At 59.2% G+C, this 18,661-nt stretch overlaps 2 protein-coding genes across 2 annotated transcripts; one reads left to right on the top strand and one right to left on the bottom strand.

Annotated features, from left to right (window-relative positions):
* Positions 1 to 1,670: 1,670 nt before the first annotated feature.
* Positions 1,671 to 13,891, bottom strand: FBXW5 (F-box and WD repeat domain containing 5). The gene is made up of 8 exons (XM_061479792.1): positions 13,684 to 13,891; positions 10,517 to 10,674; positions 9,710 to 9,884; positions 8,717 to 8,865; positions 6,921 to 7,404; positions 3,941 to 4,088; positions 2,912 to 3,124; positions 1,671 to 2,515 (listed from the first exon to the last, which is right to left on the bottom strand). The coding sequence occupies exons 1-8, from the start codon at positions 13,874 to 13,876 to the stop codon at positions 2,269 to 2,271; spliced, it is 1,767 nt and encodes a 588-aa protein (XP_061335776.1). The 5' UTR covers positions 13,877 to 13,891; the 3' UTR covers positions 1,671 to 2,268.
* A 551-nt stretch (positions 13,892 to 14,442) lies between these two features.
* On the top strand, positions 14,443 to 17,564 carry C8G (complement C8 gamma chain). The gene is made up of 7 exons (XM_061479640.1): positions 14,443 to 14,600; positions 15,131 to 15,270; positions 15,709 to 15,779; positions 16,087 to 16,194; positions 16,475 to 16,576; positions 16,834 to 16,872; positions 17,277 to 17,564. Exons 1-7 carry the CDS (start codon positions 14,451 to 14,453, stop codon positions 17,288 to 17,290), a joined length of 624 nt encoding a protein of 207 aa, XP_061335624.1. The 5' UTR covers positions 14,443 to 14,450; the 3' UTR covers positions 17,291 to 17,564.
* The last annotated feature ends 1,097 nt before the right edge of the window (positions 17,565 to 18,661 follow it).

Genomic DNA, 18,661 nt, shown 5'->3' with positions numbered 1-18,661 from the left:
GGAACCCCAGCGCAGCCGGGCAGCAGGAACAAGATTATGTTCCTTGAGGATGGGGACTGGTCAAAACCACCAATAAAAGCTGTTTGAAGAGCATTGGTGTTGGCTGGTTCATGGGCCACTGTGTCTCTAGCAGTGCAGGGGCAGGAGCACCTTGGGATGGGGAGGGATCCTTCCCCAGGGTGGGTTTAGCCCTGCAGGGATGATGGAAGCAGCCAGGGAGCTCACAGTTGCAGCACCCACAGCACGAGTGTAACTTGCTGGCTTTGCCTTCCCAGTTGTGCAGTTCCTTCTCCAGATGTCTTGTAGGCCCCCTTTAGTGCCAAGGGACTTAGTGCTGTAGGTACAAGTAGAAACCTGGAGAGGGGCTTTGGCCAAGGGCCTGTAGGGCCAGGCCAAGGGGAATGGCTTTAACCTGCCAGAGGGGAGACTGAGATGAGCTCTTAGGCAGAAGCTCTTCCCTGGGAGGGTGCTGAGGCGCTGGCACAGGGTGCCCAGAGAAGCTGTGGCTGCCCCATCCCTGGATTCTGTGATTCTCCTTTTCTCTCTTCCTGTCATTTCACGGCCTCCTGCCTGCCCCTTGCAGCCCAGGGCAGGCAGGCTCAAGCTGCTCAGCTCCATCTGGGTGCCCCAAGCACCCACAGGCACAGCAGGATGATGCTTCTGGCCTCAGTTCTGCTTCAGCAGAAAAACAAACTCACATTGCAAAGATGCTTTAGCAGAGTATTTATTCAATGCCATAGTGAAGAGCAAAACTCAGCACAAACATAACCCCTCAGTGCCCTGCTCACTGTTACACTGAGCCAAGGAGCAGACTGCACAATCTTGGGGTAGGAGGAAGGTGGAGGCTGTTTCTATGCTGTGTGACTGGACCAAGCGCTGGTGTGGAGCCTGTGCACACACAAAGGACTTTCCTGTTTCTGGAAGTCCTACAATGACAGAAAACCTGAGGACAGGGGCTGTGGTTAAAGCCTTGGGCACCTGCTGGTGCACAAACCCTCCTGCTGAAGGCCACAGGAGCTATTGCAGCCTCCAGTGTGCATCAGCACAGCGCCTGCTGCCTCCAGGAGGTCTATTTGCAACCCGGCTGAGTGGCAGAGACAACTGCCCCCATGCTCAGGGGAGGCCCAAGCCCTTCCCGGAACATGGCTCCTTCCCATGCACAGCCCAGAGCCCAGGAGCAGCTCCTGCACCCCATCCCAGCCAGGGCAAGAGCAGGAGCTTAATTTTAGACCTTCACATTCAGGTGCCTGCTGCAGTGAGAAAAGCCTCAGGGCCAGATACAATCAACAGGGGTCCGAGTGCTGCAGCTCCACCAGCCGTGGGGGCCTCATCTCCAAACCCAAGGGGAAGCTTATTCATGTCAGGCAGAGGAGGGCCAGGGGCCCCAGGCACCCGTGGGCACCTGTGGCCACCCATGGGCACCTACACCCGTTCACAGAGAACATACCAAGAGAACCTAAAGTGCCACGACTTGGGTAGCGTGGGAGGGAGGCGACCACAAGAGCACCAGCCATGGACACAGCTGCCCCGGGAGGGGACAGCAGAGCCCCTGGAGTGTGTTACTGATGCCAGAGCTTAGTGAAGTGCTACTGAGCAGAGGATGAGAGGCAAAGCATCACCACCACGTCACCACCAGCCTCCCCACACAAGTTGTAAAACTGGGGAGATCAACACTGTTGCCAACAGAAGGCATCAACTGGACCTGGCTGCCCCCCAGCCCTGCTGCTCTCCAGGGCAAAGAAGCCCTCAGGCAGCAGGTGCTGGCCTTGCCCAGCAGCCAGCCCAACTGCCTGCAGGGATCTGGGACAAAACCATGAACAAAACTATGTTAACAGAGTCCTGCAGTGGAGCAGCGCTGCGCTGGGCTCTGCCAAGTGCTCTGCAGGGGCAGCTCTCACAAGGTCAGCCCCGTCCCAGGCTCAGCAGTACCAGCGCTGGGGACGCACCTCAGTCTGTTCTTGGAGACCAGAGCTCACCCAGAGCGAGCTGTGACCAAATAGCAGCGTTTGTGAGAAGCTGTGGGGGGCCCACCCAGCAGTGACCAGCTCAGGCTGTGCCTGTGGTGTACAGGAGCAGGCCCTTGGCTCTTACATTCTGTCTCTGGAGCAGGTGCTCCATGGAGGAAGCAATTCCCACTACCGGAGCCCCTCCTGACTCAGTGGATGGGATTCAGTGCCCAGAGCTCGTCTCTTGCGCAGGGCCTTGGGCTCTGCAGGCTCCAGAGGAGGTGGCTTCAGTGAGAAGCTGCAGGCGCAGGGGGACCCAGGTTCAGCTTTTCTGGTTCAAAAGCCAGGAGAAGAGCAGCTTCCTGGGCCGGGGCCTCCGGGCCTGCCGGCTGCGCACGGCGCGGGGCGAGCGCCACACCTTGATGGTGGTGTCATCGCTGGCGGTGAGGAGCAGCTCCTGCTCCACCGGGCTGAACGCCACCGAGTTGACCACGTTGTCGTGCTGCAGCTTGGCCAGGCAGATGTTGTAGTGCCGGTCCCAGATGTAGCCGTGGCGATCCTCTGCCCCGCTGGAGCACACAGGACAAGTTAAGGACATCACCCACAGCCTGCTCCCACCCCCCAGCCTCCGTCTGCAGCCCTGTCACCCACAGAACAGTTTGCGTTGGAAGGGACCTTCAAAGCTCCTCTAGTCCAACCCCTGCCATGGGCAGGGACATCTTCAACTACATCAGGTTGCCCAGAACCGCATCCAGCCTGGCCTGGAATGTCTTCAGGGATGGGGCATCCACCACCTCTCGGTAATCTGTGCCAGTGTTCCACCACCCCCTTCTAAACACTTTCTTCCTCACACACAGCCTTAATCTCCCTTTTAGTCTAAAACCATCACCCCTTGTCCTATCACAACAGGGCCTGCTAAAAAGTCTCTCCCCATCTTTCTTACAGGCCCACCCCATCGCACACACCTTGCTACGAAGTCCCTGCTGACATCCAGGAAGATGAAGAAGCACTCCTCATTGGGCGTGTAGGCCCGGTGTGCCCGCAGCGCTCTCTTCACCTCCTTCATGGTCTTCAGGTCGAACACGTGCAGGTCAATCTCCTCAGCGATGGGGGGAGGCTGCATGGGGTCAGAGATGACGCAGTCGCGGGGCCAGGCTCGGCTGTTCACATACAGGTACCTGTGGGAGCAGAGGGGTGACCCTGCACCTTCCTGCATGCGACAGGGCTCAGGGAGCCCCAGCTGGAAATGTGCAGGTTGGTGGCACAGAGACCCAGCAGCTGCTCTGGCCCTTGGTGAGCCTGAGGCTCAGCTCACCAAAACCCAGGCCGAACCATGGGAACATGCTGCTGGAAATACTCCCTGCCATGTTTGGAACTGGAAAGGTGGGTCCTGGGGGCTACGCCAAGCCTCTGCAATCCATTACAACCAGCTTCAAGGATGGTGGTGTATTGTGAGCAGCAGGTTGAGGGAAGGGATTCTGCCCCTCTGCTGCACTCTGGGGAGACTCCCCTGCAGTCTCCCCAGAGGTGCTGGCACAGGGTGCCCAGAGAAGCTGTGGCTGCCCCATCCCTGGCAGGGTTCAAGGCCAGGTTGGACACAGGGGCTTGGAGCAAGCTGCTCTAGTGGAAGGGGTCCCTGCTCGTGGCAGGGGTTGGAGCTGGATGAGCTTTAAGGTCCCTTCCAACACAAACCAGGCTGGGACTGATCTGCCTCTGGAGCAAGACACTTTGTGCAAGCAATTTCTTCACTCTTACAAGTTCCTGCTTGACCCTATCCTGACCGGGGCTCAGCAGGGCAGAGGAGGAAAGCAATCCTGCTGAGGCAGGAACACAGGACATGAGGACAGAAATCGGATGTGAACAAGCAGAGCTGCCCATGCAGGCACACGCTACAGTCATTCCTTCTCCTGGCCACTCCACAAAGCCCCTGAGCAGCTGCTGCCCACCCCTGCAGTGCCCGAAGCTAGCACGGAGGCCAGCACTACCACACTCACCTGTGATCAGGAGAGAGACCCATGCCAATGATGTGCCCATGGATGTCGATGACGTGATCCAGTGAGTCAAAGAACTCATCTGAGCGCCTCTCCTCCCCGAGCACAGGCCCAGCAGTCGTCATCTGGTGGGGCAGGATCCTTTTAATCCCTTGGGGACAGAAAGCAGCATCAGGCCATTCTGCAGGCTGCTGCCCGCAGACAGCAGGGGTGGTGGAGGTCCTCAGGCTTCAAGAAGGGACTTCCCTTACTGCTGCTAAGGGAAGGGAACTGGCTCACTGGTGGACAGCCAGACTGGGGCTGCTGTCCCTGCCTGGCTCCTTCGAGCTCTCGCAAGTGATACTTTCAGCCAGGACACTGCCCAGGCACAGGCACCAGGCAAAGGCACCAGACGTGGAGCTGTTGGAGCGAGTGCAGAGGAGGCCATGGAGATGCTGTGAGGGCTGGAGCAGCTCTGCTCTGGAGCCAGGCTGAGAGAGCTGGGCTGGGGCAGCCTGGAGAAGAGAAGGCTCCTGAAGGGGAGACCCTAGAGCAGCTCCAGTGCCTGAAGGGGCTGCAGGAAAGCTGGAGAGGGGCTTGGGACAAGGGCCTGTAGGGACAGGCCAAGGGGAATGGCTTGAACCTGCCAGAGGGGAGACTGGGATGAGCTCTTAGGCAGAAGCTCTTCCCTGGGAGGGTGCTGAGGCGCTGGCACAGGGTGCCCAGAGAAGCTGTGGCTGCCCCATCCCTGGCAGTGTTCAAGGCCAGGTTGGACACTTGGAGCAAGCTGCTCTAGTGGAAGGTGTCCCCCTGTGGCAGGGGGTTGGAACTGCATGATCTTAAGGTCCCTTCCAATCCAAACCAGGCTGGGATTCTATGATTCCACCACAGGCAGGAAGATGCCCAGTGCCTCGCTGGCACAGACACTCGTTGCTCCAAGTCCATCCTGAAGCACACTCTGAAGCAAGGCTTCCTGACTGAAGGAGACACATGTTATGGGTCAAGCTCTGTCACCTTCCATCTCTAGAGGTCCCAACACAAACCATTCACAACAGCTTCCTGAAGGAATCCTATGAGCCTCAGCATGGGCTCACATGGGCTTCACCCTCAGCAGGTCCAAGTGGAGACGAAGATGGCCCATCCCATCGCCCTTCTAAAGGAATCACTGCCAAGCACCTTTAATTTCAGCCCTCTCCCACAGATCAACACGACTGGAGTGACACCACAATGTACCTCAAGTCCAAGGACCTTCACAGCATGCTGCATCTGAAAGTGGGCTGTCCAGGACTCATTCTCCCACCCAGCTGGCACTGCTCACCAGCATTTCACTCTCATTTCCACAGCACTGCTCTCCCACTTCCAACCTCGGCTACGTGTCCCCTCTGCACAAGCCAACAGGAGAGGAGGCTGTGCCTGTGACTCAGAGCTGCCACCAGCACAAAGGAGACAGGAGCTCCAAGGCAACTCCTGCAGAAGCACCTGTGTGCTACGGATCAGAGCAGAGCGCGCCGCTGCCCAGCAGCTCCAGCAGCAGCAGGGCGAGAGACAAGCACAACACAGAGCTCTTTGAAGTACCAGTTCCTTGGGGCAGACACCAGATGCACCAGGGCTGGCTCCACGCACAAACGGGTGGGTGAACACAACATCCTGCAGTGACTCATGGCAGGAGAGCCAGGGCTCGTCCCCCCCGGGAGCCAGTCAGTGCTGCCAGCGCTGGCCACCAGCCAGGGAGTTCCTGGAGGCAGTTCAAAGGCAGCAGAGCCCACAGCCCCGGGGGCTCTGCTGGAGGTCAGTGGATGCAGATATGGGGCTGGGTGCAGGGCTGAGCTGCCACCCACCACGCAGGGCAAGGTCCATCACGTCCAGCTGAAGACCTGGTGGTGGAGAGGAGCAAGGGCAGAGCCACACAGTCCCGGTCACATTCCCAACTTAGGTGTACAAAGACCAAGTGACTCTTCTCCAAGCTGGCCTCAGCTTTGGAAACTGCCTCTCCCTGGGCTGTGCTGGTACAGGACCAAGTAACAGGAAGGTTAGAAGAGTCTGCAGCAGCAAGGCTGTAACTGTGCAAGCAGCAAAAGGAGCTGAAACTGTCTTCTTGCCTGGAAGCAGCTCTCCCTGCACACCCCCCACACCACCACCCCCCCCCCACTGATCTGTCTAGTCCTTTCCACTGAACCTCTCTGCTAGCTTTAGGGGCTTTTAGAGCAGCAGCCAGAGTACCTGCTTCTGCTCACCACCGTACCTACTTCCCATAAATTCAGGCTCTGTGAGTCCCAGTGCCTTGACGAGAGCAGTGGACGAGCAAGGTGACCAGCAATGCCATTGCCTGGCATGTGCTGCAAATACAACCCCTTGTACCCTATGGAACAGGGAGGCCAAGCTCCACAAACTCCCTGGCACCGGATTCCCATGGGAAGACCCGCTGGGGCAGCTGCAAAACAAACCAGGGCTGCCCCAAAAGGCCAAATGGTGGTGGGTTGCCACACAGTGGGCAGGGGGTGAGGCAGGCCAGGCTCAGGGCAGGCAGGGAACCATCTCCCAGAGCTGAGGGGCACTGTGCAAGCAACACATGTGGGCTCCAAGCTGCTCAAACCAGCCCTACCCTGATGCTCTCTGCACCCCCACAGGAGAACAGGACTAAGGCCTTCCACACACTCCCATCAGAACAATCACAACCCTTCACATCCACACACAGTGCGTGACCCATGGCTGATGTCCTGAAGTCAGAAATTCCTTCTTGATCTACTCAGCCCTCACCATGACTGTCGTTTGGCCACATGTCTGGTAACAACAAAACCCTCAGGCAAGCACTTGCAAGGTGGAACCCCCTTCAGTGACTGGGGGCACCTCAAAAGCCTCCTGTATCGAGAGCCCAACAGCCTCAACAAAGCTGCAACTCACTTGCCACAAACAGGCAGCAAAGAAACCAGGTCTTTTCCAGATTCAAATTCAGCCCATGCCCCAGGGGCAGCTGGTGTGCCCTGGGCTCAGACCTCAACCTTACCTATCTGGTGTGGGGAGTAGGTGAGGCATCCTGTGGTGAAGATTAAGTACTTTGTCTTGCTGTTGCTGTCTGTGGAGAGCAGGTTCAGCTCAGGGGGTTTAGTTCTGTTGCGTACGAACAGCTCAGCCACCTTTGTCTCGAGCTCAGTGTCGGTCATGGCAGGCCTCACCCGGCCCTCCATGATATCATCAAAGAGCTGCTGCAGCCCATCCTCTGCTGGCACACCCACGTCATCCAGCAATTCCTGTACTGCTGGCTCCGGAGCCTGCTTGGGCTTGGCCTCCTCTTCCTCACTGTCACTGCCGAGATCAAAGACGGGGCAGGTGGAGGTGGAGGCAGCGAGCTGCTCCTCGTAGTCCAGGAGCAGGTCTGGCGAATCGTAGCGGCTGCAGTCGGCCACCATCACCGTCCGGATAGTGCTGGCGTTCAGGTTCTGGATTTTGAACAGTCTCTTCACTACATTCACATTCTCGGATTCTATCCCCTGCAAGCAGAAAGAAAAAGTAAGCAGGAACCATCTCAGGTCCCTCCTATGGCTCAAACCAAGAGCCACCTGCTGAGCCTGTGAGTTGGCACAGCAACACCAGCCACACACCGACCTCTCTTTGCACTGCTACATGGAGCAGGGATCATGAGAACTGGCCCCCAAGGCTGGCCAGCTCTGTGGCACTTCTTCCCATCCTGGAGGTGGGCACACTGAGACACAAAACTCCTGCAGGCTGGAGGTGGGAAACACAGAAGCTGAGCAGCCTTGCTGCCACCTGCAGCTGAGGCTATGAGCTGGTGCTGCCTGAGGTGTTAGAAGAATTCCAGGACAGGCCTTTAAAATCCACGCAAGTGCAGCATAAAGTACCATTCTCTGGCCTACAAGCAGCAGAGGCAGGGAACCTCCATACTCTGCAGTTCCCCTGTGCAGAACCACCCTGGTTATCTGCTCCCAGATACAAGCAGCGGGTCTTTTCCTGCCCAATTGCCCTGGCAGTCTGCAGCCACGCTTCAACACCCCTTTACAACGTGGGCAAGGTGCCTCCTCACTTCATGGGGATGGAAGAGTTAGTGCTGTAGTATCAGAGCAAAACAGAGATGTGGTTATGAGAAGGATCTCTGCTACCAGAGGATTTCAATTGAGGCCAGCATCAACTGTTCATGTCAAAAAACACAGTGGGATAAGCAGCTGTGACACTGAGACAGATGAAAACATGGACACACCTGAGCAGGAAACATGCCAGAGAATGGACAAGCAGCAAACAAGCAGCGTAAGGGCAGCTCACATTGATCTCCAGGTTTTATCACAGCACCTGGCCCACAGAACCGTCAGCAAGGACAGGCAGGGTTGAGCTCAGGCTCTCAGCTGCCTCTGGCTCCCAGAAATAATGTACTGAGCTGCCAAGTAGGAGAATGGCCACTGATTAGGTACATGCCAGGCTCCAGCTGTCCCAGGCCCAGCTTCATGTTAGCAAGGACCTCAGCAACCCTTCTGTGCTCCAGCCACTCTCCTGTTGAGCAACACATCCTCTAAGGCACTGCAGTCAAGTTCTCATTCCAATTAATGGGGCAAGAGTTAATGGAATGTGAGAGTTAGAATATTGTAATGGGTACCACAACACTGAGTGTGGAGAAGCCTCACACAAGGGTTGCCTTAAGCTCAGGATCCTGAGGGCAACTCAGAGAAGACAAACAGGGAGTACAGGAGGATTGGGCCATTCCTTCCCACTCACACCTCCTCTGCAGCATTTCCTCCCCAGGAGCCAGCAGGAAGCTGTGCTGCCTGCGAAGCTGGAACAAAGGCACCTCACCTGGAAAGCGTTGTTCAGCCACAGCACAGAGCAGGAGGTTATACGCCCAATCCGGTGCAGATTGCCAGATATCAAGTTGGTTTCATTCAACCAGCAGCCAAACACATCGTAGGGCTTATTCCTCACCCTGGAAAGCAGCGTGAAGTTCTCTGCAAGGGAGGGGAAACACGAGCATGAGGAGATGGCTCCTGGCCCTAGAGAGACCACAGCAGAAGACATGGCAGATGGATTCAAGTCTCCCCAGGAGAGGCTCTGATGCAGCACATCCACTGCCAGCTGAGCAGATGCTGCCCAACCACCATCCAGCTTCCAGTCATTCCTATGAAGATAGATATTTCTCTCTCCCGCAGCAGTGTGTGAGGAGAGCAAGCACAAAGTAAAAGGGCAGGCAGAGGAAAGAGCAATTTAATCTCAGAACCCTTCTCCAAGCATGGCTCAAAGCAGACACCCCAAGGACAAGAACAAGTCAAACATGTACAGAACATCTTCACTCCCACCCCTGGGGCTCAGGGCCTTTCTGAGCTGGACATACGTGCATTCAGGAGCACCCCTCGATTTCTGGCACACTGAGGTGGTGAGAGACAACACAGCTGGGATTTGGGAGCTTCACAGAACTGCAGCAGAAGACATGAAGCAAACCCAGATGAATGAGCCTCAGAAAGCCCAGGGTGGGACTAGCACCACTTGAGTCGGAAATGGTGGTTCAAAGACAACAGGTAACCTGGGTAACTCTTGCCTTGCCCACTGTCACTCAGAGCTGAAGTGAGAATAAACATATGCCACACTGCTCTTAGGTGATGATGTGGGCACAACACGTCAGAGCTGAGGCTATTCATAAGGCTTACCCTATGAAACTGTGATTTGGAACCCTCTGCAGAAAGCAGGACAAGCAGAGGTCAAGAGGACCTCTGCACACCACAAGAGGAAGGGAACCCCAGCACCCACTACTTCAGCCCTCCCAGGCACCCCAGTGAAGGAGAGGGGGACATTTACCCATGCTGATTACAGCAATCTCTCCTGAGGAGGAGTTGTGAGGCCCCACAAAGACACCGGACACCAGGAGGAGCGAGTCATCAGAATTGAACTGGGAGAACTGTGTGTAGCTCCAGTTGTATGGCCTCATGTTGGAGCTGTGCTGCAGGGAGATGTCCAGCTCATTGCTCCAGATCTATAAACAGATGGACAAACAGTCAGGAAGTTGCTGAGAAGCCCGAGTGTGGCTCCACTTTATCTGTTCTGCCAGCACTCACCATGCCAAGGAAAAAGCCAGCATCAAAGACCCCATTTAACTGCCTCCCAGTCCTGACTTCCCTGTCCATTCCCCTGATAGAAAATGGTCAGCATCTCTGGAGGGAGCTGAGCACAGGACTGCTCCCCCAGCCAGTGCAGTGAATGGCACTGTCACAGCTGGATTTTTCAGCACGTTCAGAGAGATTTTTCCCAAGACAACCCTCAAGCAAGACATCTGCAGTGGATCATTATCTCCACAGTCTTTGTGAGACCCACAACACAGCAGGGGACTGATTTTCACCTAGGAAGCAGGCTGAGCCAGGCAGACACCTTGGCCACCACCTTCACATGGGCCAAAGCTGGAATTCACAGCCCTCAAGGCTACATTTGCAAGAGCCATTAGTTCTGTGGTTTGGAGAACAACTCAGCATTGCAGGAACCGGCCTAAATCCAGGGACACCCAGTCAAACCTCTCCTCTCCTCTCCACAGACTTCCTAAAGGCTGCTCTTGTGGCTGAGCCCCACTAAATCAAAGCTGGAAGGGTTGTGCAGGGGAGGCAGACACTTTACCTTGACTGTGCAGTCTTTGGAGCATGATGCAAACAAACAGCCAGAATGGGAAAAGCTGAGGTGCAAAACCTGGTCACTGTGCTCCTTCAGGGCCTGCACTTCCACACAGGGGATGGTATCATAGAGCCTCTGGAACTCATCATACCAGGAGACAGCAGCTGTAACACATGAGCAGGAACATGGCACAGGAATGTAAGTAGAGGGAAGCAACACAGCATTCACAGTCCTGACTGAGACTTGCAGCCCTGAACACCCCCGTGTACTCAGTGTACCTCCAAAGCATGAGCAGCAGCTCAGGGAGGGGATCCTGCCCCTCTGCTGCGCTCTGGGGAGACTCCCCTGCAGTCCTGATCCAGCTCTGGGGCAGCAGCACAAGAGGGACGTGGAGCTGTTGGAGCAAGGCCAGAGGAGGCCATGGAGATGCTGCGAGGGCTGGAGCAGCTCTGCTCTGGAGCCAGGCTGAGAGAGCAGGGCTGGGTCAGCCTGGAGAAGAGAAGGCTCCTGAAGGGGAGACCTTAGAGCAGCTCCAGTGCCTAAAGGGGCTGCAGGAAAGCTGGAGAGGGGCTTTGGACAAGGGCCTGTAGGGACAGGCCAAGGGGAATGGCTTTAACTGGCCCAAGGGGAGACTGAGATGAGCTCTTAGGCAGAAGCTCTTCCCTGTGAGGGTGCTGAGGCGCTGGCACAGGGTGCCCAGGGAAGCTGTGGCTGCCCCATCGCTGGCAGTGTTCAAGGCCAGGTTGGACACAGGGGCCTGGAGCAAGCTGCTCTAGTGGAAGGTGTCCCTGCCTACTCTGCTGATGGGGCAGCATCATCCCCACAGCTCCAGCCAAGTTCACAAGGGTCTTGAACAGCTTTCTCTGCAGCTTTCCCACTCCCCCCCCCCCCCCCCCAAATCAGTTTCTTGCAGTGAACAGACACCTCTGCACCATGTCACTGCTCTATCAGCCCCTACAGCCCCTGCAAGAAACACCCAGAGCAGAGCTACGAAACAAAATCCTTGCTCAGACACAACAGCATCAGAGCTGCAGATATGCTCCAGCACAGTGCAAACAAATGCATCATGTGATGAGAGAGAAGTACCCAGTACCCTGAGGTACTGGGCTCCACTCTGCTTATCTTTATCTTGTCTAACACAGAGTTAATAAGGTTCCAGAAAGGATATGGGACCAGGAAAACAACATCTCCACGAGACAGACTAGAGAAAAAAGAGGAAGAGCAGGAGCTGGACCCAGGCTGCCAGGACAGAGCAGGAGCCCTGCAGCAAAGCCTGGAGCACACTCACAGAAGTCACACTGACAGCCAATAGAGACAAATAAAGAGGACTTTTAACCAAGTGCCCCGTAAGGCAGCCTAGAGACCTCTTGCAGCAGCAAATCCCAAGGAAGCAAAGAGGATCAGACATACATGGATAAGGGCCAACTTTCCTGGTTACACTGAACAGGACTGAGGGATTTTGGAACTCACTGCAGCCCAGGAAGCACCTGCTGCTGCAGGTAGGGAGCTGCTCGCTGCCAGGACACCCTCCACTGCTCACTAACCTCCGCAGCTCAGTCCCAGCCCATCTGGCTGCAAAGCAGCCTGGACAGACCCCATCTGGCCAAGCAACCCCAACATTCCCTCTTACAAGGCCCACTGGATACCACAGAGCTACCTAGGGCAGGCAGACTGGCAAGGCTTTTCCCCAGGCTCCTGCTTCAGCCCATGCCTGGGCCTGGCAGCCACCCCTTACCCCATGGGGGGCTCTCACAACTCCAGAAGCACAGCCTGGGAGGTGTTCAAATGCGTTACTGAGATCCACCAGCTGCTCAATCCCAATGAGTGCTGAAGAACAATCCTAACTGCTTCCCAACTCTCTCCCGAAGGCTGGAAGTGAATGAGCCTGGCCAAAGAGCCTCAGGTAAAACCTAAAGGAATGTCCTCAGCTCCATGGAGTTCCCAGGGTCTGCACAAGTGAAGTCACGAAGCCACGTGACAGCCCGCCTGTCTTCATGTTCCCTGCTGCAGGCAGATGGGCTCTTGCTGCTGGATCCGTGGTGTTTCTTCCCGTCCTCCTGTAGCAACTGCAACAAGATCAAGAACTCAACTCCCCCTGCCTTGGCCACTGCCGGGGGCCCCATGAGCACCCTTGGGGCTGAGGACAGAACACATCCCTCCTGGGCCTCCGCAGCAGGCTAAGAATGTGCTTTCTGGACTCGAGGAGAGACCCACTGTGGCAGCAAGAGCTCCTGTCGGCAGGTCCCCAAAGCCTGTCTGCTGGTGTGACACCGCTGGGTTACCCTTCCAGACTGCACAAACTGCTCCCAGCTCCTGACACTCCACTGGGAACTGACCCATGATCGTGTGCTGGTCACCACTGGTTGCGACAGCTCTACCCAACGAAGGCCCTACCAGGCTCAGATGCTGCTGACTGTTAATGGGTCATTTTCCTACTGGGAGCTGAGGCCAAGATCAAGATCAAGTCCAACCTGCCCTTGCAAAGTGGGTCAGCTGCTGCCTTAGCACTTGCTGTACAATTAAAGGGCCGCGCACCCACCTCCCTCCTCACAGAGCAGGCACAGCTCTGCCTTCAGAGCCTGCGCCTTATAGAAATAGTCTGGTGTGCTAATGTGCACTTGCAGCTCTTCCTGGTCTGGATGAGAGGGGCAGAGCCTGGAGCAAGGGCTTAGTGTGAGGTCCTGCTCAGGAAAAGCCAGCAGCGATTATCACCGAGGCCAGCTGGGCTGTGCTGGGGCTACACACCGTGACTCACTGCAGCTCCTGCCATGCCCCTCAGCAGCACCAAGCCGAGCTGTGCAGCAGCCACCACAGAGCTCCTGCCTCGAGAGCACTCAGAAACCACCTTGCTGGGAAAGGAAAGCTGAAGCATTTTCAACCATCTGACTCCCTTTTCTGAAGGGTTTGGGCACTCCCGAAGCCCTTCACGTGCACATCACCACCTAGCCCTACAGACTGCTAATGTGACACAGTTCAGGGGCTCATCACCCACAGCACCAAAGCACAACGGGTTGAGCAGCAGAGAGGGAGAGAACGTTCCCCTCCTGGCTCAGGATGGGAGCTCAGGCTCCCATCACACGGGTACCACACCTCGCAGAGCCACTGGAGGCCCCGGCGCCGGGCAGCTCCAAGGAGGGCAGCCCCACCAGCCCTGTCCCCCCGCGGCCGCGCACCTGGGTGCCGGGGCACCTCCCGGGAGATGCGGTAGTAGCGGTAGAAGAGCTCCTTCCACAGGAACTCGTCACGGGCCACGGCGTGCCACTGCTGGCAGACCAGCCCCACCGAGAGCACGTCTACGTGGTCCAGGTAGAGGAAGATCTCGTAGAGGACGCTGTCGGGGAGGAGAGGGCCGCCGCCCGCCTCCATCGTGGCATTCTGCCTGCGAGCGAGCGAGCGGACGGACCTGAGACCCTACCCGGCCGCGGCCCCGCACCGGGCACCCCCCGCTCCCTCCCACACCTCGGCGGCTCCGCTGGCCCCGCCCACCCCCTCAGCTCTTCCGCCGCTCCGCCCCGCCCTTCCGCCCCGCCCCTCCAATCACCGCTCCGCTTTCTGCCGCAAGGCCGGAGAGATCGAGCACAGAGCCCCCACCCGAGCGCTAGGCACCGCTAGCCGAACGTGGCACGCTCGCTCCCCATCGCCCGCCCCTACTGCGCTCAGACCCCACCCTCCCGGTGGGCCACGCCCCTTGCGTAGACCACGCCCCCTGCACCGTCTCCGCCCCATCACATCAGGCCCCCCCCACCAACACCGGCTCCGGGCCCGGGGTAGCTGCAGGCACCTCTCGCTCCACCCAACCCCGTCCCGTCCCGTCCCGTCCCGCACACCCCCAGCCGATGCCCGCGGGCCCGGTTCCAGCTCCCGGCTTCCCGCGGTGCCCTCCTGCCCCCGCCGCTCTCCTGCCCCCCCGCTCCCGGCCCCGCACCGCTCACCCAGCACCATGCTGTCCCGGGCAGCGCTCCTGCTCCTCGCCCTGCTCCTCGCCGCCCCGCCGGGGCTGGGGCAGGGCCCGGGGCGGCGGCGGCGGCCGCCCCCTCCCCAGAGCCTGCTGGAGAAGGTAGCGGCCTCGGCGGAGCTCAGGCTGCCCGAGGTGAGGGGCCGGGCCAGGGCGGCCCTACGGGGCTCGGCAGCTCTGGGGCTGGGCCTCGGCCCGTTCCCCTTTGGGTCCCCTTCGAGGTCCAGCCCTGCAGCGTCACCCTCCAGACCTGCCCTTGCGGCATGAGCCGGGGCTGAGTCCCCCGGTGCCCTCCCAGCCCCGAGACAGGGGCTGCAGGAGCCCAGCTCGGCCCCGAGCTTTGCCCTGGAGGCAGGCCCCGGCCCGGCGGCTGCTGCCCCGCCAGACCCCGGCTCCTCAGCCCCGGGGCCAGTGCAGCCATTGCCGGTGCTGGGTCTGGCAGCCCCCGGTGCCCCTCGAGCACCCTTTCCCTGCACACACACGCACCCCCCAGCAGCCTGTCCCCGCTCCGGGCTCTGCTCTGCTTCCTGCTCTTTCCCACCCTTCAGCTCCTGTCCCCGTGGGCGGCACAGGGGAGGGTGCTTGGGGTGGTGGGTGCTGATGGCAGTGGGGTGGTGGCACCCAGGGCAGTGGTGTGTCCCTCGGTGCCACCCGGTCCCATGCAGCTCGCAGGGAGGTGGTTCCTGGTTGGCATGGCTTCCCGCTGCAGCTTCCTGGCCGAGCACAGCCACCGGCTGGAGGCCACGGCAGTGACGGTGACCACTGGTGACGGGCAGAGCCTGGACATCAGCACTTTCAGGAAGCTGTGAGTGAAACCGGGCACCGGGGCCGCAGGCAGGGGCTAGGATGGGGGATGCTGGATGGGACAGGGACACTGCAGGCAGATCCAAGTAGGACCAGTGCCCTAGGATGGGGATGGGACAGGGACACTGCAGGCAGATCCAAGCAGGACCAGTGCCCCAGCCACAGGCTCCAAGGAGGAGAGAGCTGGCCCAGAGCAAAGTGATCTCCTGTGGGATGCTTTGTGCTAGAAGCCAGGGCCATGGAGGGCTGGAACCAGGCCACCAGCATGGGGTGGGCTTGGGCTCGCCAGCCTGGGTTGCGTGGGGGTGGCCAGGCTGGGAAAACTGAGGCTCTGAGATGAGAAACCAGGGACAGCGTGTGCCTGGCAAGGAGGGTGGGCAGGGGCCTGGGCTGGATCCTCCCCAGCCTGTGCCAACAACCTCCTCCTCTCCCCGAACAGGGATGGGATGTGCTGGGAGATCAGGCAGCGCTACCTCCCTGCCCAGGCGCATGGACGCTTCATCCTGAAGGGTGAGGGAGGCTGGGCTGGGGGGGAGCAGGGACCATGGAGCTGGAGCCCCCACTCCTGCTCTCAGCAGGGATTTGGGATTGGTGTCCATCCTCCCAGTGTCTCAGCTCCAGGATCTCAGAGCATCCCAGATCCATCACAGGCAGCACCATGGGCTTGTGCCTACTCATAGGGAACAGTATCCTGTGGGGCTAGCCTCAATTTTCACCCCTTGTACACCTCACCTGTGGTGAAACAAGACCCCTGGATGATGCTGGGGCTAACCGGGATTAACTGGGACTAAGCAGGGCTGTTTCCTGTCTTTCCCAGGCCGTGGCCATGGCAGCAAGGTGGACATGGTGGTGGGGGAGACAGACCACAGCAGCTATGCCATCCTCTATTACCAGAAGGGCCGGAGCATCTCGGTGAAACTCTACGGTGGGTCAGTGTTCTGGGGCTTGTGGCACATGAAGGACAGGGGTGGCAGAAAGGTGGGAAACCCGGGCTGGGACCAGGAGCCCTGAGCACCCAGACACAGGAATGGGTGTCCCCAGGGGTCCTGGTCCCAGATGGGGAGTTGTCCTCAGATGATGCTGGAGGGGAGACAGGGGGGAACCAATAACCCTTCTCTGGTCCCAAGCCTTGCCACAGGGGCAGGGCGGGCTCTGGGGCAGGGATAGATAGGCCTCGAGGCCACTGATGGCATCTCCTTGTGTAGGGCGGAGCAGCCAGGTCAGCGATGCCGTCATAGACAAGTTTGAGCAGCGTTTGAGGGCTGTGGGCCTGAGCGAAGATGTGACCTACTACTTCCCTGTGTACGGTGGGTGGCACATAGTCCCCAGGGACCTGGGAGCACCAACATCCAGAGACCAGCACCAGGGGCTGGGGTGCAGCGTTGGGAGGGGAGGCTCATCCACATAAGTTTCAAGAGCTTGTGGCCCCATATCACCCACAGCAGGGCCACAGTTGGGATCCGTCCCAGTGCCAGAGGTGCATGGACTGGGCTGTGCCCCACAGTGTCTCTGGGTGCAGGGCTGGGGCCGGGCAAGGTGACCCCCTGGGCTGTGTCTCTTGCAGGGTTCTGTGACTCCACAGATGAATTTCACATCCTCGATGGTGAGTTGTGGGGTCCGGGTGATGCGCTGGGTCCCCCCATGGGCCAGGCCTGGCCCCACGTAGGGCAGCACATGGGTTCTCCTGCCCTGGCTGGTGAGGTCCTGCTGAGGGATCCCAGGACAGGCAAGGAGGTGGCAGACCAGCAGCCAAGGTGGGCATCAGGTGCATGCTGGCACAGTCCTGTTCACCCCCCACATGGGTCAGGCAGGTTTAGTGGGGTTTTAGTGGGGTTTCCAGGTGTGAGGGTTGGTCTGGGACAGGGACACCCCGGGGTGAGGGCTGGGGTCCCCAAGGACAGCTCCATCAGTTGTCGCTGGTGCTTGGGGAAGTAGAAGTGGGTCTCCAGCCCTAGTGCGGGGCTTGGACATCTCCCTAGCCCCCCAGCACTTCCCTTTCCCTTCCAGAAATGAAGCTGTAGGTGAGGATGGTGTTGCCAGGAGGTCCCCAGTGCTCAGTCTTTACCTCTTCCAGCTGCCCATGGACACGCAGGACTGAGCTCGGGCTTAGGTCAGACCCTGCTGCTGCTCCAACAGCCCTGGAGCCAATCCTGGGGTTCCCCATGTCCTCCAGTGGCATTGACAGCCACGCGGGTCCTTGTCCTGCCCCCCCCCCCCCCAGCTTTGTGTCACTCTGTGCTCTGCACCCTTGTGCCTGCAGCAGCAATGACACCCCAATAAACGCCTCTGAGAAGAGTCTGTGTCCAGGCAAGTCGCCCCTTGGTGTGCCCCAGCAAGGCCATGGCTGCCTCCACTGTGGCGCTGCCAGTGCTCCCAGCTGGGAGGTGCGGGGGGATCCATGCAGCCCCGTCCGAACAGCTGCATCCCAACCATGGGACAGTGAGGAGGAATCGTGGCAGTTCCTGGTTTACCCTGAGTGAGGGAAAGCCCCGTGCTGGTGCCGTGGGGCTGGGGGTTCTGGGGATCGGCACAGGATCAACCATCCCTGGGACAAGCCAGGAGATGCCTCGGGCACCCCAGAGGAGGGATCCTGCTTCTCATCCCCAAGCCTTCTGGGCAGTGAAACGCTGCATTCCCTGCTCTAGTCCCGCGGACCATGTTCGCTGTAGAGCTGCTGCTGCCTGCATCAGACCCTGCCTGGGAGCGCTGCCTGCGAACCCCCCCTCCGAGCCGGGCAGGGGTGTCTTTTGCACGCTCAGAGCCGGCTGTGGGGGCTTGGATTGGGTGTGCAACCAGGGCAGAGGAGCCCTTACAGGACCCATCTGTCCGTGTGCTGAGTCCGACCAAGGCTGTCCTGCCACATGCTCGGGCTGGGGTGTTTCGGTGCTGATTCCCCAGCGCAGGCAGGGGATGGACAGCAGCCCCGGCACGGGCCGGGCTGTGGCAGGGGATGGGATGGGGCTGGATGGGGCCGGGCAGTGCCGGTCACGCCGCAGCCCAGGGCCCGGGGTTTCGCAATCGCAGCGGTACCGGTAACACATGTTGTTTATCACGGGTTTATGTAAGGCTCCGCACGTGACTCGCCCCACGCCAGCCCCCGGCCCACGTGCGGGCGGCCGTGCCTATGACCCCCCCCGGCCGAGCAGGGGCTGCAGGGCTGGGTCAGGCTCTGCTCTGCATCCCACAGGCGGCTGCGATGGGAGGTGGGGGAGCGCTGCCCTCCACCCTGGGGAGCTGGCCTGGACCCCAGGGCCTCCCCATGCACTCATCTGGAGGAGCCCGTTTCTGGGGTGCCAACCCCTAGGTTTTGGCTGAGAGTCTGTACCCAGGCACTGCGGTGATCCCTCAGCTCTGCCTCACAACGGTGCCCCCCTGTGTGTCCAAGGTCCCGA

This window comes from Pezoporus flaviventris, unplaced genomic scaffold (genome assembly GCF_033815535.1).
Source record: "Pezoporus flaviventris isolate CSIRO_AGI_PZ_B2104156 unplaced genomic scaffold, CSIRO_AGI_Pfla_v1 ptg000154l, whole genome shotgun sequence".
Taxonomy (NCBI): Eukaryota; Metazoa; Chordata; class Aves; order Psittaciformes; family Psittacidae; genus Pezoporus; species Pezoporus flaviventris.
Note: the sequence above shows the minus strand (reverse complement) of the source record. Positions and strands in the feature narration are given on the sequence as shown.

Bases quoted from the DNA above. Each gene is read 5' to 3' on its own strand.
- FBXW5 (XM_061479792.1), bottom strand. From the start codon at position 13,876: ATGGAGGCGGGCGGCGGCCCTCTCCTCCCCGACAGCGTCCTCTACGAG. The intron at 10,675-13,683 runs GTGCGCGGCCGC...CATGTGTTACAG, and splicing joins GGAGGTGCCCCGGCACCCAG to CTGCTGTCTCCTGGTATGAT. The intron at 8,866-9,709 runs GTAAATGTCCCC...CCTCCCTTGCAG, and splicing joins GATTGCTGTAATCAGCATGG to AGAACTTCACGCTGCTTTCC.
- C8G (XM_061479640.1), top strand. From the start codon at position 14,451: ATGCTGTCCCGGGCAGCGCTCCTGCTCCTCGCCCTGCTCCTCGCCGCC. The intron at 15,780-16,086 runs GTGAGGGAGGCT...TGTCTTTCCCAG, and splicing joins TGGACGCTTCATCCTGAAGG to GCCGTGGCCATGGCAGCAAG. The intron at 16,195-16,474 runs GTGGGTCAGTGT...CTCCTTGTGTAG, and splicing joins CATCTCGGTGAAACTCTACG to GGCGGAGCAGCCAGGTCAGC.